This window comes from Squalius cephalus (genome assembly GCF_949319135.1).
Source record: "Squalius cephalus genome assembly, chromosome: 10".
NCBI classification, from domain to species: Eukaryota; Metazoa; Chordata; class Actinopteri; order Cypriniformes; family Leuciscidae; genus Squalius; species Squalius cephalus.
This window is the reverse complement of record NC_137131.1, coordinates 30,313,684-30,330,521: the sequence shown is the minus strand read 5'-3', so window position 1 is coordinate 30,330,521 and position 16,838 is coordinate 30,313,684. Positions and strand designations below refer to the sequence as shown.

At 38.0% G+C, this 16,838-nt stretch overlaps 1 protein-coding gene across 1 annotated transcript in view; it reads right to left on the bottom strand.

Annotated features, from left to right (window-relative positions):
- uqcrc1 (ubiquinol-cytochrome c reductase core protein 1) overlaps positions 1-16,838 on the bottom strand; it is a 56,318-nt gene extending 39,480 nt beyond the window's left edge. Inside the window, exons 1-4 of the mRNA XM_079883263.1 lie at positions 16,661-16,838; positions 16,272-16,467; positions 5,920-6,060; positions 5,638-5,724 (exon numbers count right to left, since the gene is read on the bottom strand). Coding sequence (XP_079739389.1) covers positions 5,638-5,724; positions 5,920-6,060; positions 16,272-16,467; positions 16,661-16,686 — 450 coding nt within the window. The 5' untranslated portion in view covers positions 16,687-16,838. The remainder of the gene's footprint in view (positions 1-5,637; positions 5,725-5,919; positions 6,061-16,271; positions 16,468-16,660) is intronic.

The following is a 16,838-nucleotide window of genomic DNA, read 5'->3' as shown; positions in this document are numbered from 1 at the left end:
CGCAGAGCAGCCAATGAGCGAGCAAGCCGTCTCGCCATAGCTGACTGCTGCTGCCGCAACGCGTTTTACATATATGAAAATTAAAGGATAATTTTTTGCTTCAGTGTTTCGTGAAAAGAGACTTTTCCCGTAGCGTTTTGATAAAACGCAGTACTCGTTCCCTCTTCTAGAGAGAACCGAGGTTACGTTAGTAACCGAGTACGGTCACATCAGCGCGAAAATTTAAAGAGCCCGTTCCACTGACTGCACCAGAGCAATGTTTTTAGTTCTTCTTTCCGCTTTCGTCTGCGTTTTTACGTCGTTCGTGCTCACAATTCAGAGTCGTCGGTCAGTTGCTCGCACACACACAAACCTATGAACAATGACAGAGGCTGATTTTTGGTAAGGAAAAAGTAATTTATTTGCTTGTGATAGTGCCATCAATGAATAAACATGAATGAATCAATAATATGCGTGTTTATCTCTGTCGATTCATTCATGGATGGCAATATCACAGTGTGTATGTGTGTATATATATATATATATATATACACACATATATATATATATATATATATATACACACACACACACACACACACACACAGTGAACAATAGGGTAACACACTGAGGTCAGATACAATACACACACACATTCATTCATACATGTGTATATATGAAGACTTAAGACTTAAAAGAAAAGAATTCTTCTAAAATGAGCATTTTTATCAAACTTATATTATTTAGGTTCAGTAATTTCACTTTAATGACAATTAATAGGTCCTTTTCATTGCCATTAAAGTGAAATAACTGAACATAAACATACAAGCTTGATAAAAATAATCAAACTAAAAGAAAATTCCAGATGGCACTTAGAGGCTTTTACATCCTAAGTATTCAGATATATATATGTGTGTGTGTGTGTGTGTGTGTGTGTGTGTGTGTGTGTGTGTGTGTGTGTGTGTGTGTGTGTGTGTGTGTGTGTGTGTGTGTATGTGTATGTGTATGTGTGTATGTATGTATGCATGTATGTATGCATGTATGTATGTATGTATGTATATATATATATATATATATATATATATATATACACACACACACACAAGAAATGGATCATATACATATAATACATATACATATAAATAATCCAACACAGAAAACAATCCAACACAGAAAACAAGTGTCTTGTCGATTCAAATCGTATTTTAAAATAAACTATGAACACGTTACAGATTGTGAGCCCTACAACGCCAATTCTTCATCTATATTTTAAAGATGGAGCTGACCTCCACCCCTCACGGTAGTCCATCCAGTCACTGATTGGGACCATGGGTGGAAAAAAAGGACATCGAGGTGCTGGTGTTCTAGCTACATATCACATATTTGAGCTTAATTTTTTACAAATTATTTACTTTAAATTTAGGTAGGAAAAATTCAAGTGGAAATCCAAAAATTGCCCAGGGTGTAAAGTTCTCATCTTGTACACATGCTTTTAAAGAAACAGATTTTAAATTATTTTAAAGTGATGCCCAACAAATGAGATTGTTAGTAAGAAAGTCCCTTTAGATCTTTAGAAACCTGTGAAGGTTACCTTACTGAAGCTGCTGACGTTCATTTTCTTCCCTCAAGATGACACTTTAATAAAAAAAGTTTTAAAACTTTTGCTTTTGGTGGTGCTTTAAGCTCTATTATACTACTTTTTGCCAAAGTTTTGTGATTTTGTTTTAAACTTTTGTATTCTGTATCCATTAAAAAGTTAAATAATATACAAAAATAAAGCAAATACATTTTAAAGGTGTCTGGGGTGTGTGGATATTTCTCTTCAGTGTGGCACTCATATTTTTCAGATATACCTGCAATTTGCTTTTCAAAAAAAAAAACATCTGGAATCTGTCACAAAATAAGTGCACACACAATACCCTTTAAAAATATTAATTACTCCATGCCACATATTAAATACTTCACAACTGACAATCTAACTACTGTAAATCCCTGGGAATTAAGTGTTTTGTAATAAAACTTGCTAAAACAGCATTACAAAATGAACTTACTAACAAATAAATGGAAAGAGAGTGTGTAACATTTGTTTTCTTTATTATAATTTTTTTTTAGCAATTTCTAAAAGCTGGAGGAATCTTTCCTCTCCCTCTCGTCGCTCTTTCTTTTCTTTTCTTTCCTCTCTTTCATTAGCCACTCTATAAGAACACAGGTGTGGTCATCAGCCCCTGCAAAATCAACACAGAATTTAACATTAGTGATGAACCATGGTCAATCTATATTATTAAATTAATAGTAATGTTGGACAAGTTGAGGTAAGTTACACTTGATAACAGTAGCTTGCTTTGTAGCCAACACATATTACATATCAACACTGGTAAAGAAGAAATAAAATCGTTGTAAAATTAAAAAATAAAAGTTGTGTAACCCTCTCATTTAACTGAGAAACAACGTCGTTGTTTAAATAAAACAGTGTTAACTGACAGACATTAGCTCGTTCTGTTCGGCAATAATAATAATGATAAAATTGTCATTTTGCAGCCAATTCACAAACTTGTACCCTCGATTTACATTATTTAAACTTTTAACAAGTCAATCGTTTACTTGTATGATGTTAAACGAATACAATTTAACCACAAATAAACAAAAAGTGTGTTGTAAAGTACTTACACTTGTAAACAGCCACGTCTCCGTTTTCCGCCATTTTCAAATATAACGACAACAACTCCTCTCCCGTGGCATCATGGGATAGTAAAGTGTCCATCGTATGCGCACTTCAGAATCTCGCCGGATGTAGTAGATCATCCGGGTACTTCTCGCCTACTGTTTTTCGAATTCTATGATTTCGGACATACTACTCTGCTCGCGTACTGTTTTTCGCATACTATATAGTAGGGAAGTATTCGATTTCGGACGCAGCCTAACTTGTAGCCACGTCTTTTAACTATTATAATATTTCGAAGGGCAAAAATAGGAATGTTTAATTGGTTTTACATTATCAGCTAACTCGATCACGTCGAGCTAGGTGATTTCAGATAGCCAGGCTGCTCAGCTCCACTCACACCCCGCCTGTTTGCCTATTTTCTGTTATCCTGGAGTGACGCAAGGCCAAGATGGCGACGGACGGCTACGCCCACTTTAGGCTTCAAAAATGCTCTTCAGAAACCTACGGGTGACGTCACGGACACTACGTCCATATTTTTTTACAGTCTATGGCTTTTCCTCAATAGGGCTGGGTATCGATTCAGATGCCCCAATTCGATTCAATTCGAATCCGATTCACAAGATCTCAATTTGATTCTATTTTTCATTCGATTCATTGAATTCAATCATTCCATTTTCACTGGCCCCACTACAAAGAAAGTAATAAATTAATAAAATAGTTATTGTTTTTGATTTTTTTGACCCATGTATCCTTGTATTGTAATAAATAAGGTTATGACACCCAACATTTTAGATACCAGTGAAGTTTAACAATTCTCTATTCCAATTTTTATACCACAGCTAAAACTACAAATATAAATTTCAAAGATTATTAAAAAGAAGTAAACAGTCATTAATAAAAATAAAAATAAACAAAGAATTAAAATACAAGGCATTAACACAAATAAATACAATAGAACAAAGGTACAAATGAAATAAGTGCTTTTAAAGGTCCCGTATTATGCCCCTTTTCACAAGATGTAAAATAAGTCTCTGATGTCTCTGATGGTGAATAAGGGTGTATGTGAAGTTTTAGCTCAAAATACCCAACAGATCATTTTTTACAGCATGTTTAAATTGTCATTTTTTTGGGGCTCAGAAAAACGCACTGTTTTAGTGTGTGCCCTTTAAATGCAAATAAGCTGCTGCTGGACGGCACAGGGGGCGGAGATTCATGAGCTCGCGCTCAGTCTCTCAGGACAATTTCATCTCACGGAATGATGATAATATCAGAAACTCTCAGTAACGGTGTTCATTTCGAGTCAGACAATAATGCCTACAGAGTCAGAGTGCTGTATAGAGATGGAACAGGTATAGTTTAGTAGTTTAATTACGGTTATAACGTATTTGTCATCTGCTTGTATGTATCCATTATTAATAAGTCTGCTGTTTCGGACCAGGTCCGAATGATGATCAAACATATACTGATGAGTTTTATAAAGTTTACTGTACATAACACAAAAGATGAAGCGTCAGTTTTACTTAAGAAAATCACCGTAAGAGCTGAGTAAACACAGTAAGTTATAAGAAGTGCGCAAGTACATAAACGAATTTCGGTAGAGTTGAGGGATCATTTTCTTTAAAAACAAAATAATTCCACCTCGTCTTCAGCGGCTGCCTCAGATTTCGGGAGTAAATAGAGAGAGCTATGTGGATTAATACATCCAGCCACACAACACCTACAACGCTTGGGAGACATTCTCGTCAGTGCAGCAGCAGTGGACTCGATCAGGGCGGGTCTATGTTGAAACGGCAGTGTCTGTCAACCCTCGTGGGCGGGGCCTGAGCTTAGTGACGTCACTAAAACAGCATTCTGAAAACAGGTCGTTTGGAGACACTGCTGATGATTTATGGGGATTAATAAAAAAGGAGAGAGTGGATTTTTATCACTATTGGCTGGTTGTGTACACACTCCCAACACACATTTATGTCCAAACAGCATGCAAAAGTGAATTTTGCATAATAGGGGACCTTTAAGGTTTTTTTAGGTAGGTCTAACAGTAGTTTTCAGGTACAGAAATTGAATAATGTAATCAAATGTAAAATAACTGCATATAATCTTCACTGTACAAATTAATTCTAGGTTAATCCTTATTAAAGTTATAAAAACATTATTCAGTGAAGAGCAGGGAGCGAGTTCCTTGTCTTTTGTAGTTTAACATTAAATAACCGACAGCTGCAGGAATATTAGGTTGCTTTAAGACTAATGTACAGACCCAATATAATGATACACATGCGCTCTTTACTTAAGCCATAACCGACTTATGTTTACTTGGATACTCGCAAAGGCGGGCATTTTGAGAGAAATTTGTGTGAATTTGTCCGTTTAAGCACAGGGAGACGTGAAAGAATTCATTTTATTATTTGCATGATCTCTGAGATGCTCAGCTGTGAGCACTGCACAGCCAAAACTGCACACAGCGCACAAGAGTTCTCTTTCGCCTGAATGCTTGAAATAGCGTGCAAACGAGGGGAGGAGATGAGGATTGAGGAGCAAGGAAGTCATAAGCGTGGATACACAGGTGTCTCCTTCCCTAGCATCCTAAGGGCAAGGAAAGGAAGCGAGGATGCACAAATAAGAAATGAGAAGCACCCATTATGTTCAATGTTCACGGAAATAAATACGGAAAAGATCGAATCGTGGCTATTGATAATCGATATTGAATCGACCACATTAAAAATAAAAATAAATCGATTAATCGAAAAATCTATTTTTTTGCCCAGCCCCATTCCTCAAAAGGTGTCATTTCAATGAATTTGCACTTTTGAATCCAAACATTTAACTTAGACAGTAATAAAAAAAATTGAGCAACAATCAAGATTTAATATGATGTGAATATATTATAATGCATTCTGCTGTGATATAATTCTGACACGCATCATAACTCGTATTGTGAAGCAGCAATACCCTTGCAGCATTATTAATTTAGAGAGAACAAGTAAAGGTATCATGTATACTTTAAATGCCATATGCTCCAGGAAAAATCCGGCACCATTATTCTTCTCAGACTCATATCTGCTCCCACAACCAATCCAAAGGCCGACCTGCAAAAGGCAGACAAATGAAAGGCACAAAGGATTAAGTTAGCAGTGCTCAGTACTTTTGAGGTTGATTTCCTTTTAGTTAAACATGTTCATTTGTAAATGGAAAAGTTAAAAGGACAGTTACTTAGGCTTTTTTCAATTCCTGTTATTTTTATGAACACACAGACTATATTAGCCTATAAAAAAAGAAGTCACCGTGCAAGTGGCCTGGTTGGTCTCTTCAGAGGCAATCCTCAAGCCATTGCTTAAGGTAGTGAGCCGAGTTTCTGAAACTCCGAGCAGGCTCTGAGCATATGATACAGAGGCCTGTCCTCGTCTCAGAGACAGCTGAAGAGGCTAAAATAAAAAGAAAGATAGACATAAGAATATGATGCACATTCTTGCATCAATTTTAAAAAGCAAGAAAAAAATATAATAATAATAATTCACAGAATAATGCAATGAACTAGAGGTTGACCGATAAAACAAGATTTGAATAAAGTGTTTGATTTGGCCTATAGCTAGTTTTGTTAATTAGTTTTATGTTTACATTTTTCAGTGAGTAGTAATGTGTCTAAGCAATTAAGGATTTTATAAGAAAACAAGTCAATAAAAGATAAATCAGCCATTAGCTTTTAAAATGAAACATGAAAGAAAATGTTTCACTCAATGTGAAATAAGACAGGTCTTTATTATAAATGTAACAATGACTTAATGAAAGTGTTTTAAATAAGATTAAATAAAAATAGCTATGCTTCCCTACTTCTGACACACTGACAATTTTTATTATTATTTTATTATCATATAAAATAAATGAATCATGTACAAGGAGAGAGAAAAAGTGATATAAATTCAACTCAAGTATTTTTAAATTAAGTATATTGCATATAGATGTGCCCTGAATATGAACGTTATTACTATGTTCATGTTTAAGATTTATGTATTTGATTCGGCTGTTTCTGTACTCATACATTCATGTTTTCTAATTGCACTTCACCACTTTAGAAGCATTACAGTAAACAGGGAATAGAAGTGAAAGTGGGAAAAAAAAATCTTGAAAAGAGATGTGAGAATTTATGGAGAAAATCTAGAGATTCATAGGGAATTTAAGTAAATTAGCCATTCGTGGGGTATATTGTTTAATAAACTGAGAACAGACCAAAAGTGCACAGTACTTACAAAAAATGCAAATTGTCTTACAATTTCAGATTCTTTTTCATAAAAAGAAAATATAATCAGGAGAAACAGAACACAGTGGACTGAAAAGAGCTATTGCAACAGATTTATTTATATCCTTTATTTTTACTCCATACACCTTTTTACCTCTTATACCTTTTACCTCTTTTAAGTCTATAAATGTATTAATGTAAAAAAAAATATAAATGTAAAAAATGTGGTGTGGGGGGGGGGGCTTTATTTTTAAATGATTAACATGTAGGCCTGCACACATGTATTTAAGCTGTAAGAAAAATACTTTTCACTAAATTTGTGTAGTCATAAAACAAAAAATTATCATATAGTATATTTTTTCAAAACTATATGAAACCAAAATGAACGAACAGCACATATTTAAGAACTATGATTTAAGAGTTATGATTGTCATAGTTTCCTTCTATTGACACTCGTATAGGTCACGGACTCACATAATAATAGAATGTTCTAATAGTCTAATAATCAAAACTAGAATGTACATTTCCTGAAGAAAATGTGAAGTGGTGCTTGCAGTGGCAAAACTCGCCACTCGTTTGCTAGAGTGTGGTACATGATTGCATACGAGCCAACAAACATGTCTGTACGATGTTCTGGTGCTGAGATATGGCTTATTCATGTTGTTCAGGTGGTTGCTAGGGTGTTCTGGGTGGTTGCTAGGGCTTTGCAAGGTGGTTGCTAGGGCATTGCTAGGGTATTCTGGGTGGTTGCTATGGTGTTGCTAGGCGGTTGCTAGGGTATTCTGGGTGGTTGCTAGGCGGTTGCTAGGGTATTCTTGGTGGTTGCTAGGGCATTGCTAGGCAGTTGCTAGGGTATTCTGGGTGGTTGCTATGGTGTTGCTAGGTGGTTGCTAGGGTGTTCTGGGTGGTTGCTAGGGCATTGCTAGGGCGTTGCTAGGCAGTTGCTAGGGTATTCTGGGTGCTTGCTATGGTGTTGCTAGGCGGTTGCTAGGGTGTAATGGGTGGTTGCTAGGTAGTTGCTAGGGTATTCTGGGTGGTTGCTATGGTGTTGCTAGGCGGTTGCTAGGGTATTCTGGGTGGTTGCTAGGGCGTTGCTAGGCAGTTGCTAGGGTGTTCTGGGTGGTTGCTAGGGCATTGCTAGGCAGTTGCTAGGGTATTCTGGGTGGTTGCTATGGTGTTGCTAGGTGGTTGCTAGGGTGTTCTGGGTGGTTGCTAGGGCATTGCTAGGGTGTTGCTAGGCAGTTGTTAGGGTATTCTGGGTGCTTGCTATGGTGTTGCTAGGCGGTTGCTAGGGTATTCTTGGTGGTTGCTAGGCGGTTGCTAGGTAGTTGCTAGGGTATTCTGGGTGGTTGCTAGGGTGTTGCTAGGCGGTTGCTAGGGTATTCTGGGTGGTTGCTATGGTGTTGCTAGGCGGTTGCTAGGGTGTTCTGGGTGGTTGCTAGGGCATTGCTAGGCAGTTGCTAGGGTGTTCTGGGTGGTTGCTAGGGTGTTGCTAGGGTATTCTGGGTGGTTGCTATGGTGTTGCTAGGCAGTTGCTAGGGTATTCTGGGTGGTTGCTAGGCGGTTACTAGGGTACTCTTGGTGGTTGCTAGGCAGTTGCTAGGGTATTCTGGGTGGTTGCTAGGGCATTGCTAGGCAGTTGCTAGGGTGTTATGGGTGGTTGCTATGGTGTTGCTAGGGTATTTTGAGTGGTTGCTAGGGAGTTGCTTGATAACTTTACAATGATCCTGAGAGACTGATTGGTCGTCTGAGTAAAATGAGCCCGCCCCCTTGTCTCTATGACACTGTGATCCAGAGCTACATTCAATACAAAATCCCTAATGCAATGCAATGCATTTAGGGTACAATGCATTTCATGGGCCGTCCTACACCATTGTAAGTCAATGGGAAACTTTGGGACGCTCCTGCCCCCCTTGGGGGGTAACTTTTACCCCATTGTGAGGTATGTTCTTACAGAGCCTGTCAGCCTCTTCCAAAGTGGCAAAGAGCGAAATCCTCGCTCATCCTGTTCTGCGAAGTCCTCGCTCAGAGTTACGAGTGCTCAAAGTTCGTTGCAATCTGGCGCGGATTAATGCACAGGCTTGCGTAGGCTGCAGCCTAGGGGCCCCACGTGTGCAGGGGCCTCGGATTGGCCAGACGATATTTTTTTTTTTTTTTTTTTTTTACTTAAGCACGAAGGCACGGCGCCAGGATTCCAGTTTTGGGCCAGACCAATTGTGGGTGGGCCTTAAATTAAAAACCTTATCCAATCACTGTTTAACCTAATAAAAATTACTGACTAATATACTGTTATATTATCTGTGCGTATACATAATATAGATTTTAATAGCCTGATGCTCTTTAAATATTTTGTTGCACTGTAAAAAGTTTCGGTGCATAGGACGGACCTATCCGCGATCGCTCTCCATGGTTCTGACCAAAGAAGAGCGCTTTGGAATCTCCATTACGCATCATACCTGGGCTGCGTTTCCTGATAACGTTGTCTCTTAGCGCGCTACGAAGACTCTTAAGGTATAATTTAACTAAAGGTATACTACCACTAAAGGTATACAATTGCTAGGCGTCTTCAGGGCTATCATCCACTTGCGAGGCAGAGGCGCTGGCGCCCTCCTTGCAACGGCGCTGGTCGCGCTAACTGCACTAGCCGCGCTATCATCCTGGGGTGGCAGAGACGAAGATGTGCTAGGTGATGTGGATCTCAGCTCTCTTCATCTCCTGGTTGCAGCGATGACTCTGAGACTGTACGTGCGCGTTTAAGGGACCTAAACAACGGCGGTTGCAACAGGGCTGAGGGCTGGGTTGGAAAATATGTGACGTCATTATGTTTTTTTAATTTAATCAGTGTTGATTATGAAAGTGAGCATGCAGCATGAGAAAGATATGATACATCATGAGATGTGCAATGTCTGGATCTGAGTTTTGTTTTGTAGAAAGTCTCTTTTTAAAAGATTTTCGTTTTGTATAAATTGTATCTCAATTTTATTCAATGTTTTATCAACCAATTGCCTGTATTTAATAATAAGCAGCAAATATATAGCAGATAATGCACCGGCAGAATCACTTGCATTGCACGTGGACTGGAGGGTGCCGAAACTCAGCTTGTGCCTCACAGATTTGAGAAATATAGGCTATCTATTATAGAAAGCTTGAAATGTCTCCTTTTAAACGAAAATATTCAAAACCAAAAGAAATAGGCTACTCTCTGAATATGTAATCCGAAATGTGCATTTCTCTCTGGCGTTCATGGTGAGTCCGCATTGCCAACTTCATCTTTGCAGCGACACAGAAAACACCAGTTTATTAATAAATAATTAAATGTCTCCTTGCTATTTTAGACACATTCATAATCATTACTTTTACTGGTTCTTTGTGGCAAGCTTTATGCGTGCGGTCGTGCGCTTACGTAAACGCTCATTATCCTATAGCCTAAGTAATTAATATAAAGGGGCGATTTGTCCACGAATGGCTTAAATGAACAACTACTAGTCGACTAGAAAAAAAATTAATCGGAGGCAGCCCTTATTCCACATATTTTCGAACCAGGCAGCAGGCCATTCTGGGTTGGGCGAGCGACCCTGAGCGGAATGAGCGAGCGGAGCGGAAAATTCAGAAATGCGCTCTCCGCTCACGAGCTCTGATCGGAACAAACCTGAACCACTGTCTGCTGAACTTGCGCAGAAACATCAAAATAGACAAAACCAGCTTTTTAAAATTGTTTTTAAAACTAAACATTTAGACTATTTTAGCACAAATAATGAGCTTATTGCCGATTTTTTATAATTCTTGACAAAATTAGAATATATTAAAAGTTTTTTGTTGTTGTTGTTTTTTAAGAAAAGTTGTGGCACCCATAACGCTGTGCCTGGCGCGAACAAAAAAAGACCCTAATTGGCCAATAAGAAACATTCAAAAAAAAAAAAAAAAACAAGCAGGTGATTGGGTAGATGTGAATTGTTCACCACTTGAAGGAATGTAAGGAAACACTGTAGTGTTGGCTCTCTCAATGTGTGTATGCCAGTTCACCTTAGTTGCGTGTGGACCATATGGCACTAAATACATTTTTAGTGGGGGGCTGGGGGCCTTACACAAAGAGCAGCCTAGGGGCCCCTGACCACCTTAATCCGCCCCTTGGTCGCAATGTTAAGTCAATGGGATTTTTCGGCCGATTTTTCGCCCCTGAGGCAAACTATGAGGCACCGGACTTGATAAAAGCGAAACGAACTGCGCGAGCGAGTGACAGTACGCGAGAGAGACCAAGTGTGTCTGCGCGGGCGAGCGAAAGTGAGCGAGAGAGACCGAGTGTGTCTGCGCGCGAGAGACCGAGTGTGTCTGCGCGCGAGAAGGACCGAGTGTGTCCGACTCCGAGCATTAGTTTAGTAGGCTAATTGGTACAAAGTAATTAGCCTCATAGCATAATTGCCTAAGTCATATTTCAATGTCTTTGGAAAAGTGCTCACCCTGTGGTCTGTGTGGGTCCTAATGCCCCAGTGTAGTGACAGGGACACTATACTGCCAAAAGAGCACCGTCCTTCGGATGAGACGTTAAACCGAGGTCCTGACTCTCTGTGGTCATTAAAAATCCCAGGATGTCCTTTGAAAAAGAGTAGGGGTGTAACCCCGGCATCCTGGCCAAATTTGCCCCTTGGCCCCTGTCCATCATGGCCTCCTAATCATCCCCATATACTGATTGTCTTCATCACTGTCTCCTCTCCACCAGTAAGCTGGTGTGTGGTGGGCGTTCTGGCGCAATATGGCTGCCGTCGTATCATCCAAGTGGATGCTGCACATTGGTGGTGGTTAAGGAGATTCCCCCATCTATGTAAAGCGCTTTGAGGTCTCAGAAAAAGCGCTATATAAATGTAACAAATTATTATAATGAACACTGTACCACAACCAGGTTTTACGTTTCTTAAATAACAATGACTAGATGTTATTCATCGAGATCAGTACCATGAGAGCTGTGGAGAGGATAATGGCATCTAAATGGTTATATCTGCAAAGACTCCCTTTGATAAGAATGCAGCAAAACATCTAATTGGTCTGATATGTAGCTACAGGAAATAAAGTGGGTTTTTTTTCTGAGATGTTATAATCTTTAACAAAATGTTATAACAGAAGATACTATCTCTAGTCTTTTCCTAATGTTAATTATAAATACAATGCATATAAAATATAAATAGGCCTACAATATAAAATATTAAAATAATAAAAAAAAAATCGAGCAAATAGTAATGTTTCTCTGAGTCACTTAGAGTAGGCTAAAGAATGAAAAATTCAGTTCTGCAAATTGTAGAAAAAATATTCCCCTTGTAGTAGGCTACTTGGGACAGACAAAAAAGTTCTCTCATTTTCTATCTATCTGATTCAAATCACAGTCTGCATAGTCTCTGTTCTCTTTCTTGGTATCCATGAGTTTATGTCGTCCATTCTTCATTTCCAAGTCATGGTCACTGAATCGATATTTTGAAAGAAGTTGTCTCTCTTTTAATTGTGTAATTTAATTTGCCAATTTTGTGGTTCTATTTAGGGACGAGTAACACTGGGGTTTTATTGAATAATAAGTTATACTTAATATGAATTGAAGACAAGAGTATGTTAACAGAGAAAGAAAGTATAAGCTACATCCTGCTAATTCAGTGGTAATAATTTAATTCTTGTTTTTATTTTATATTATATTACACTCGGTCTCTCTCGCGCGCAGACACACTCGGTCTCTTGGTGCCTTCACGTGCTATGGTAATTATGGTAAATACCAAAAGCCGACATGGAAAATGCACATGAACACCCCCTCATGTGGTATTTTCCACTGGGCAACTCATAGAAAATTTTGATGCACGAGTTGCCGAGATGAGATAACCTTTGACCTTTTCAAAATGGCGGAGAGCAACGCAAGAGTCGTGAATACTGTTAGCGGATAGTTTTTGTCATAGACATAATAAATACATAGACGCCCTATTGGCCGCTTTGGAACGTTGCTGCGATACGTCAACGCGTCCGCCATTTTGTGGAGGGCAAGACTGCGCTGTAATCAATGCAAGTAAACAGGTGAGCTGCGGTTTTTCTGTATAAAAACCACAAAAAAAATTTAAATTTATCAACCGATTTCGGTGGTTTGTATGTGGTGTACAAAAAAGTTCCATCTGTAGTTAGTTAGTTAAACTCTCGATAGTTAGACTTATAATTTTTTTTTTTTTTTTAATAAGGAATGGCCAAAGCTCAGGCTTGTCATGTATTTAGCTTTTCATTCTTGGATAAGAATTGTGAACACCCCCATACTGAGATATAATTTAATTTTCACATTAAATTAAATAAAGTTTTCTTATTGTGGGAAAAGCATATTCTGTCATTGACCTGATTTTAGCAATAACAAAGATAACTGATGGATCCTTTATGGTAATACATATGATATGGTACAACTACAGTGCAATGCAAATAGTAAATTAGATAAAGTGAGAGGTAGGCTAATAGTAAATAGTTTAGTCAATAAAATAAACAAACAGTATACAGTAAATAAAATAGTAATGAAAAGTATAATTATATAATATCATAAGTACTAATATAATAATAATAATAATAATAAATTGATAATAGCATAGTTTATGTATAATACTATAATAATAGCAATAGAATATGAAATATCAATTACAGAATATAGACAATAAAAAAGAATAAGTTAAATAGTTACAATGAATAGTAAAATAATTTAACAGCATAACTATAATAGATTGATAATCGCAAGTGGTATATTATTATAATAACAATAATAAATAATGTAAATTTATAAATTTTAAAATATTATTACATAGGCTATATAAAATAAAATGACGCAACCCTGTCTCTTTTTGTTAAATTTCAGTTTTTAAAAGGTATAAGAAGCTATACAAGTCAAGAAATAAAGTAAACGATCCAGTCAAACATACAGCAGGCTACACTGTTAAAGTTAAATAGCCTAAATATATAAAGTTATGAAACTTCACTTTGCCCTCAGCCAAAACAATCTGCCAAGGAACAAATTATAGATTAATGAAACCAAAGATCGCCCGTTAGATAAACACAAGACGAATTATTCTCACTAGACTGACAGCGACGAACGTCAGAACTCAGAAGCACTATAGCCGAGGCAAGGCTGTTCTCGGCGGGGTACATGAGCGCTGAGCGCCCGCGGTGATCGCTGGATCAACTCCGAAACCGTCAGATAACATTTTTAAAAAGGCGCTATCTTTATAAATAAACCACAGATTTGAGCTTTAAACAACTACATTGTCGACTGAAAAACTCTTAAAACTACATTTCGTGACACAATAACAGTAGTATTTTTAAATTTCGCGGCCTTTCTCCTCTGAAAATAAAAATAGTAAATGAAATGCAACCAGAAACAAATTTTCAGTTTTGCTTGTGAAAGGTAATTCCCTGAGACCTGTTTTCAATTGTGTGGCGATTTGAAAAGCCCCAAGCAGCACAAGAAATAGGCATTTTTCTCAATTCTCGCTATGAGAGGTATGGGAAAGTTGCCCTCCGCAGTATGGCGGCGCCGTTGACGTACGATCCAGCGGCCAATAGGGCGTCTATGTATATTATATCTATGGTTTTTGTAGCCTATAGAGAGCCTAAGTCCCGCCCCTCCGCTTCCGGCTCATGGGACCTTATTTCGGAAAAAATATGTATGGAAGTCAATGGCGAGAGATAACTTATCTTTTTATTCCGTCTGAACTGTGCCCTGAACTACACATATGATGTTTGCCAATTTAAAAGGTAATTATGAAAGTAAAGAAAGTCGCAGTTTGTCATAAAACAGAAGAGTAACGTTTAGTTTTATGTGAAAATTGCTCAATGAACTACATCTCTTGTCTCGCACTATGTGCGTCACAAGATCCGTTGCTCGTATGTGTGTATTCTGGCTCAAAACACTCAGGCATGACGGCATAACGTTACCATTATTATGTAAGACTATAGAAACAATGACTGACGTTAGCTTCAGTAAAGTTAGCTTCATTCATTGAGAGAAAAGGAATGACGTCGCGTGTGCGCCTTCTGGGTTTGTAGTCTTTGTAATTACGTGTTTTCACAGTCTTATACCTCAGCAGTTTTATATCAAGCTGCGACTTTCTTGACTTTAAAATGTATCTTTTAAATTGACAAACATCATATGTGTAAATCAGGGCACAATTCAAACGAGATCAAAATACTTGTTGTCTCTCGCCATTGACTACCATACAATGTTTTTCCGAAATAAGGTCCCATGGTGGTCGACCGGAAGGGGAGGGACTTAGGCTCTCTATACAATGTTGTGTCATTAACGATTGTAATATAATGCGTTAACACTCAATTTTCAACTTCGCCGCAATTTCCTTGGTTCATATTTAATCATTTTATGTCATGTTTTATTATTTTTTTAATTATTAATTATGTTTTAATAATCAGAATAGCACCACATTTACGTTTTTTTTTTTTTTTTTTTTTTTTGTAAAGATAAAAAAGATACTCTACTGACACAGACCTTGCGGGTACTACATTACGACAAGCACTTGAACACAACACACTGGTAAATACCAGTTCACAAGTGGAAAATATCATCTTTTCCAGAGCACGTGAAGGCAGCATCTCTCGCGCACTGTCGCTCGCTCGCGCAGTTCGTTTCGCTTTTGTCCAGTCCGGCGCCTCATAGCGAACACCATACCCCCGATCGCTTATAAAAGTAGCACACCTCTCCTCAATGAGCCGGTCGATTTGACACCTCACTCAGGGGTCTGAGACAAACGGTGCGGGGCGAGTTACGCGCTAAACTTTTGTACGGAATAATAATAATAAAAATAATAATAATAAGTAGGCTATGAGCAATAACAGTGATGCCTTGCTTTCAGCAAGCACCATGAGCTCTTCGTCAAACCATATTCTATGCTGTTTTGTTGTAATTGTGTGATGCTGCATTGAGGAGACAGCGCTCCATAACGTATATCTGTTATTTGATTAAAATTGACGAAAGGGAAAAGTCACAAAAATGAATAAGGTATACAGTAAGTTTAGCAATATAAACCGATTAAAATATTCTATATCAGGATGACGTAAGTTTTCAATGACCTTGTCAGGTAAAATTTCATGTTCCATAACCAACCAAGAAGAAAAATAAAAATAAAAGTGCAATATCTAATTTTCAAGAGTTACAAAGTGACTTGCTTACAGAACTATTAAAAACTCGTGTCTTGATCCTCGAAGCTCTCACACACTAGAAAGAGATCTAACCTTCAGTGTAACTGAGCTATCAGCTAGCTCTCCGGCATTGACAAGGCCAATGACAGCCACTGTGAGCATGGAGATCAACTGTTTAATATGCGCGTACTTAAATGTAATGTTTGAAATTCCTAAAGCCAGTATTAAAATGAAAAGCCATGAAATACTCACGTAGCGAGCTTTAACAAGAGCTCGATTCACTGCCCCGCTGATCCGCCACATAGAGGCAACCATCTTGTCCACAGTGTGCACCACCTCTGTGCGAAATGTTCTTCTTCTTTCTTCTACTTCTTTTCGATTTAATGGTGGTTGGCAAACCAGCTTTGGTGCATTCCCGCCACCTACTGGGGTGGAGTGTGAAGCGTTGCTGTAGAAGGGAAAGAAAGGAAAGCAAAACAAACACACAAAAAAACACCTCAATTATTCTAATTAAACTTGTTTTCTTAAGATACTCTAATAAAGCTGTGGTCACTTTTTAATTAAGTTCTTAAATGTCAGCCTTTTCATTACAGCCTTTTCTACAACCTCTTCTATGAGCTGAGATCTTTCTTTGTTATTACCAGGCCAGCATATTTGAGAAGAACATGTTCGGCTGATTCTGGTAATCCACATTTGCTGCACAATCCTGTATTGTTTACAAGTTTTAAAAAGTGATTAATTCAAAGCTGTGTCTCCAATTTTGAGTCATGGCATTATTGTGTCATCCCTTCTTTTGCCACACATTTCCTTCCTGTGACC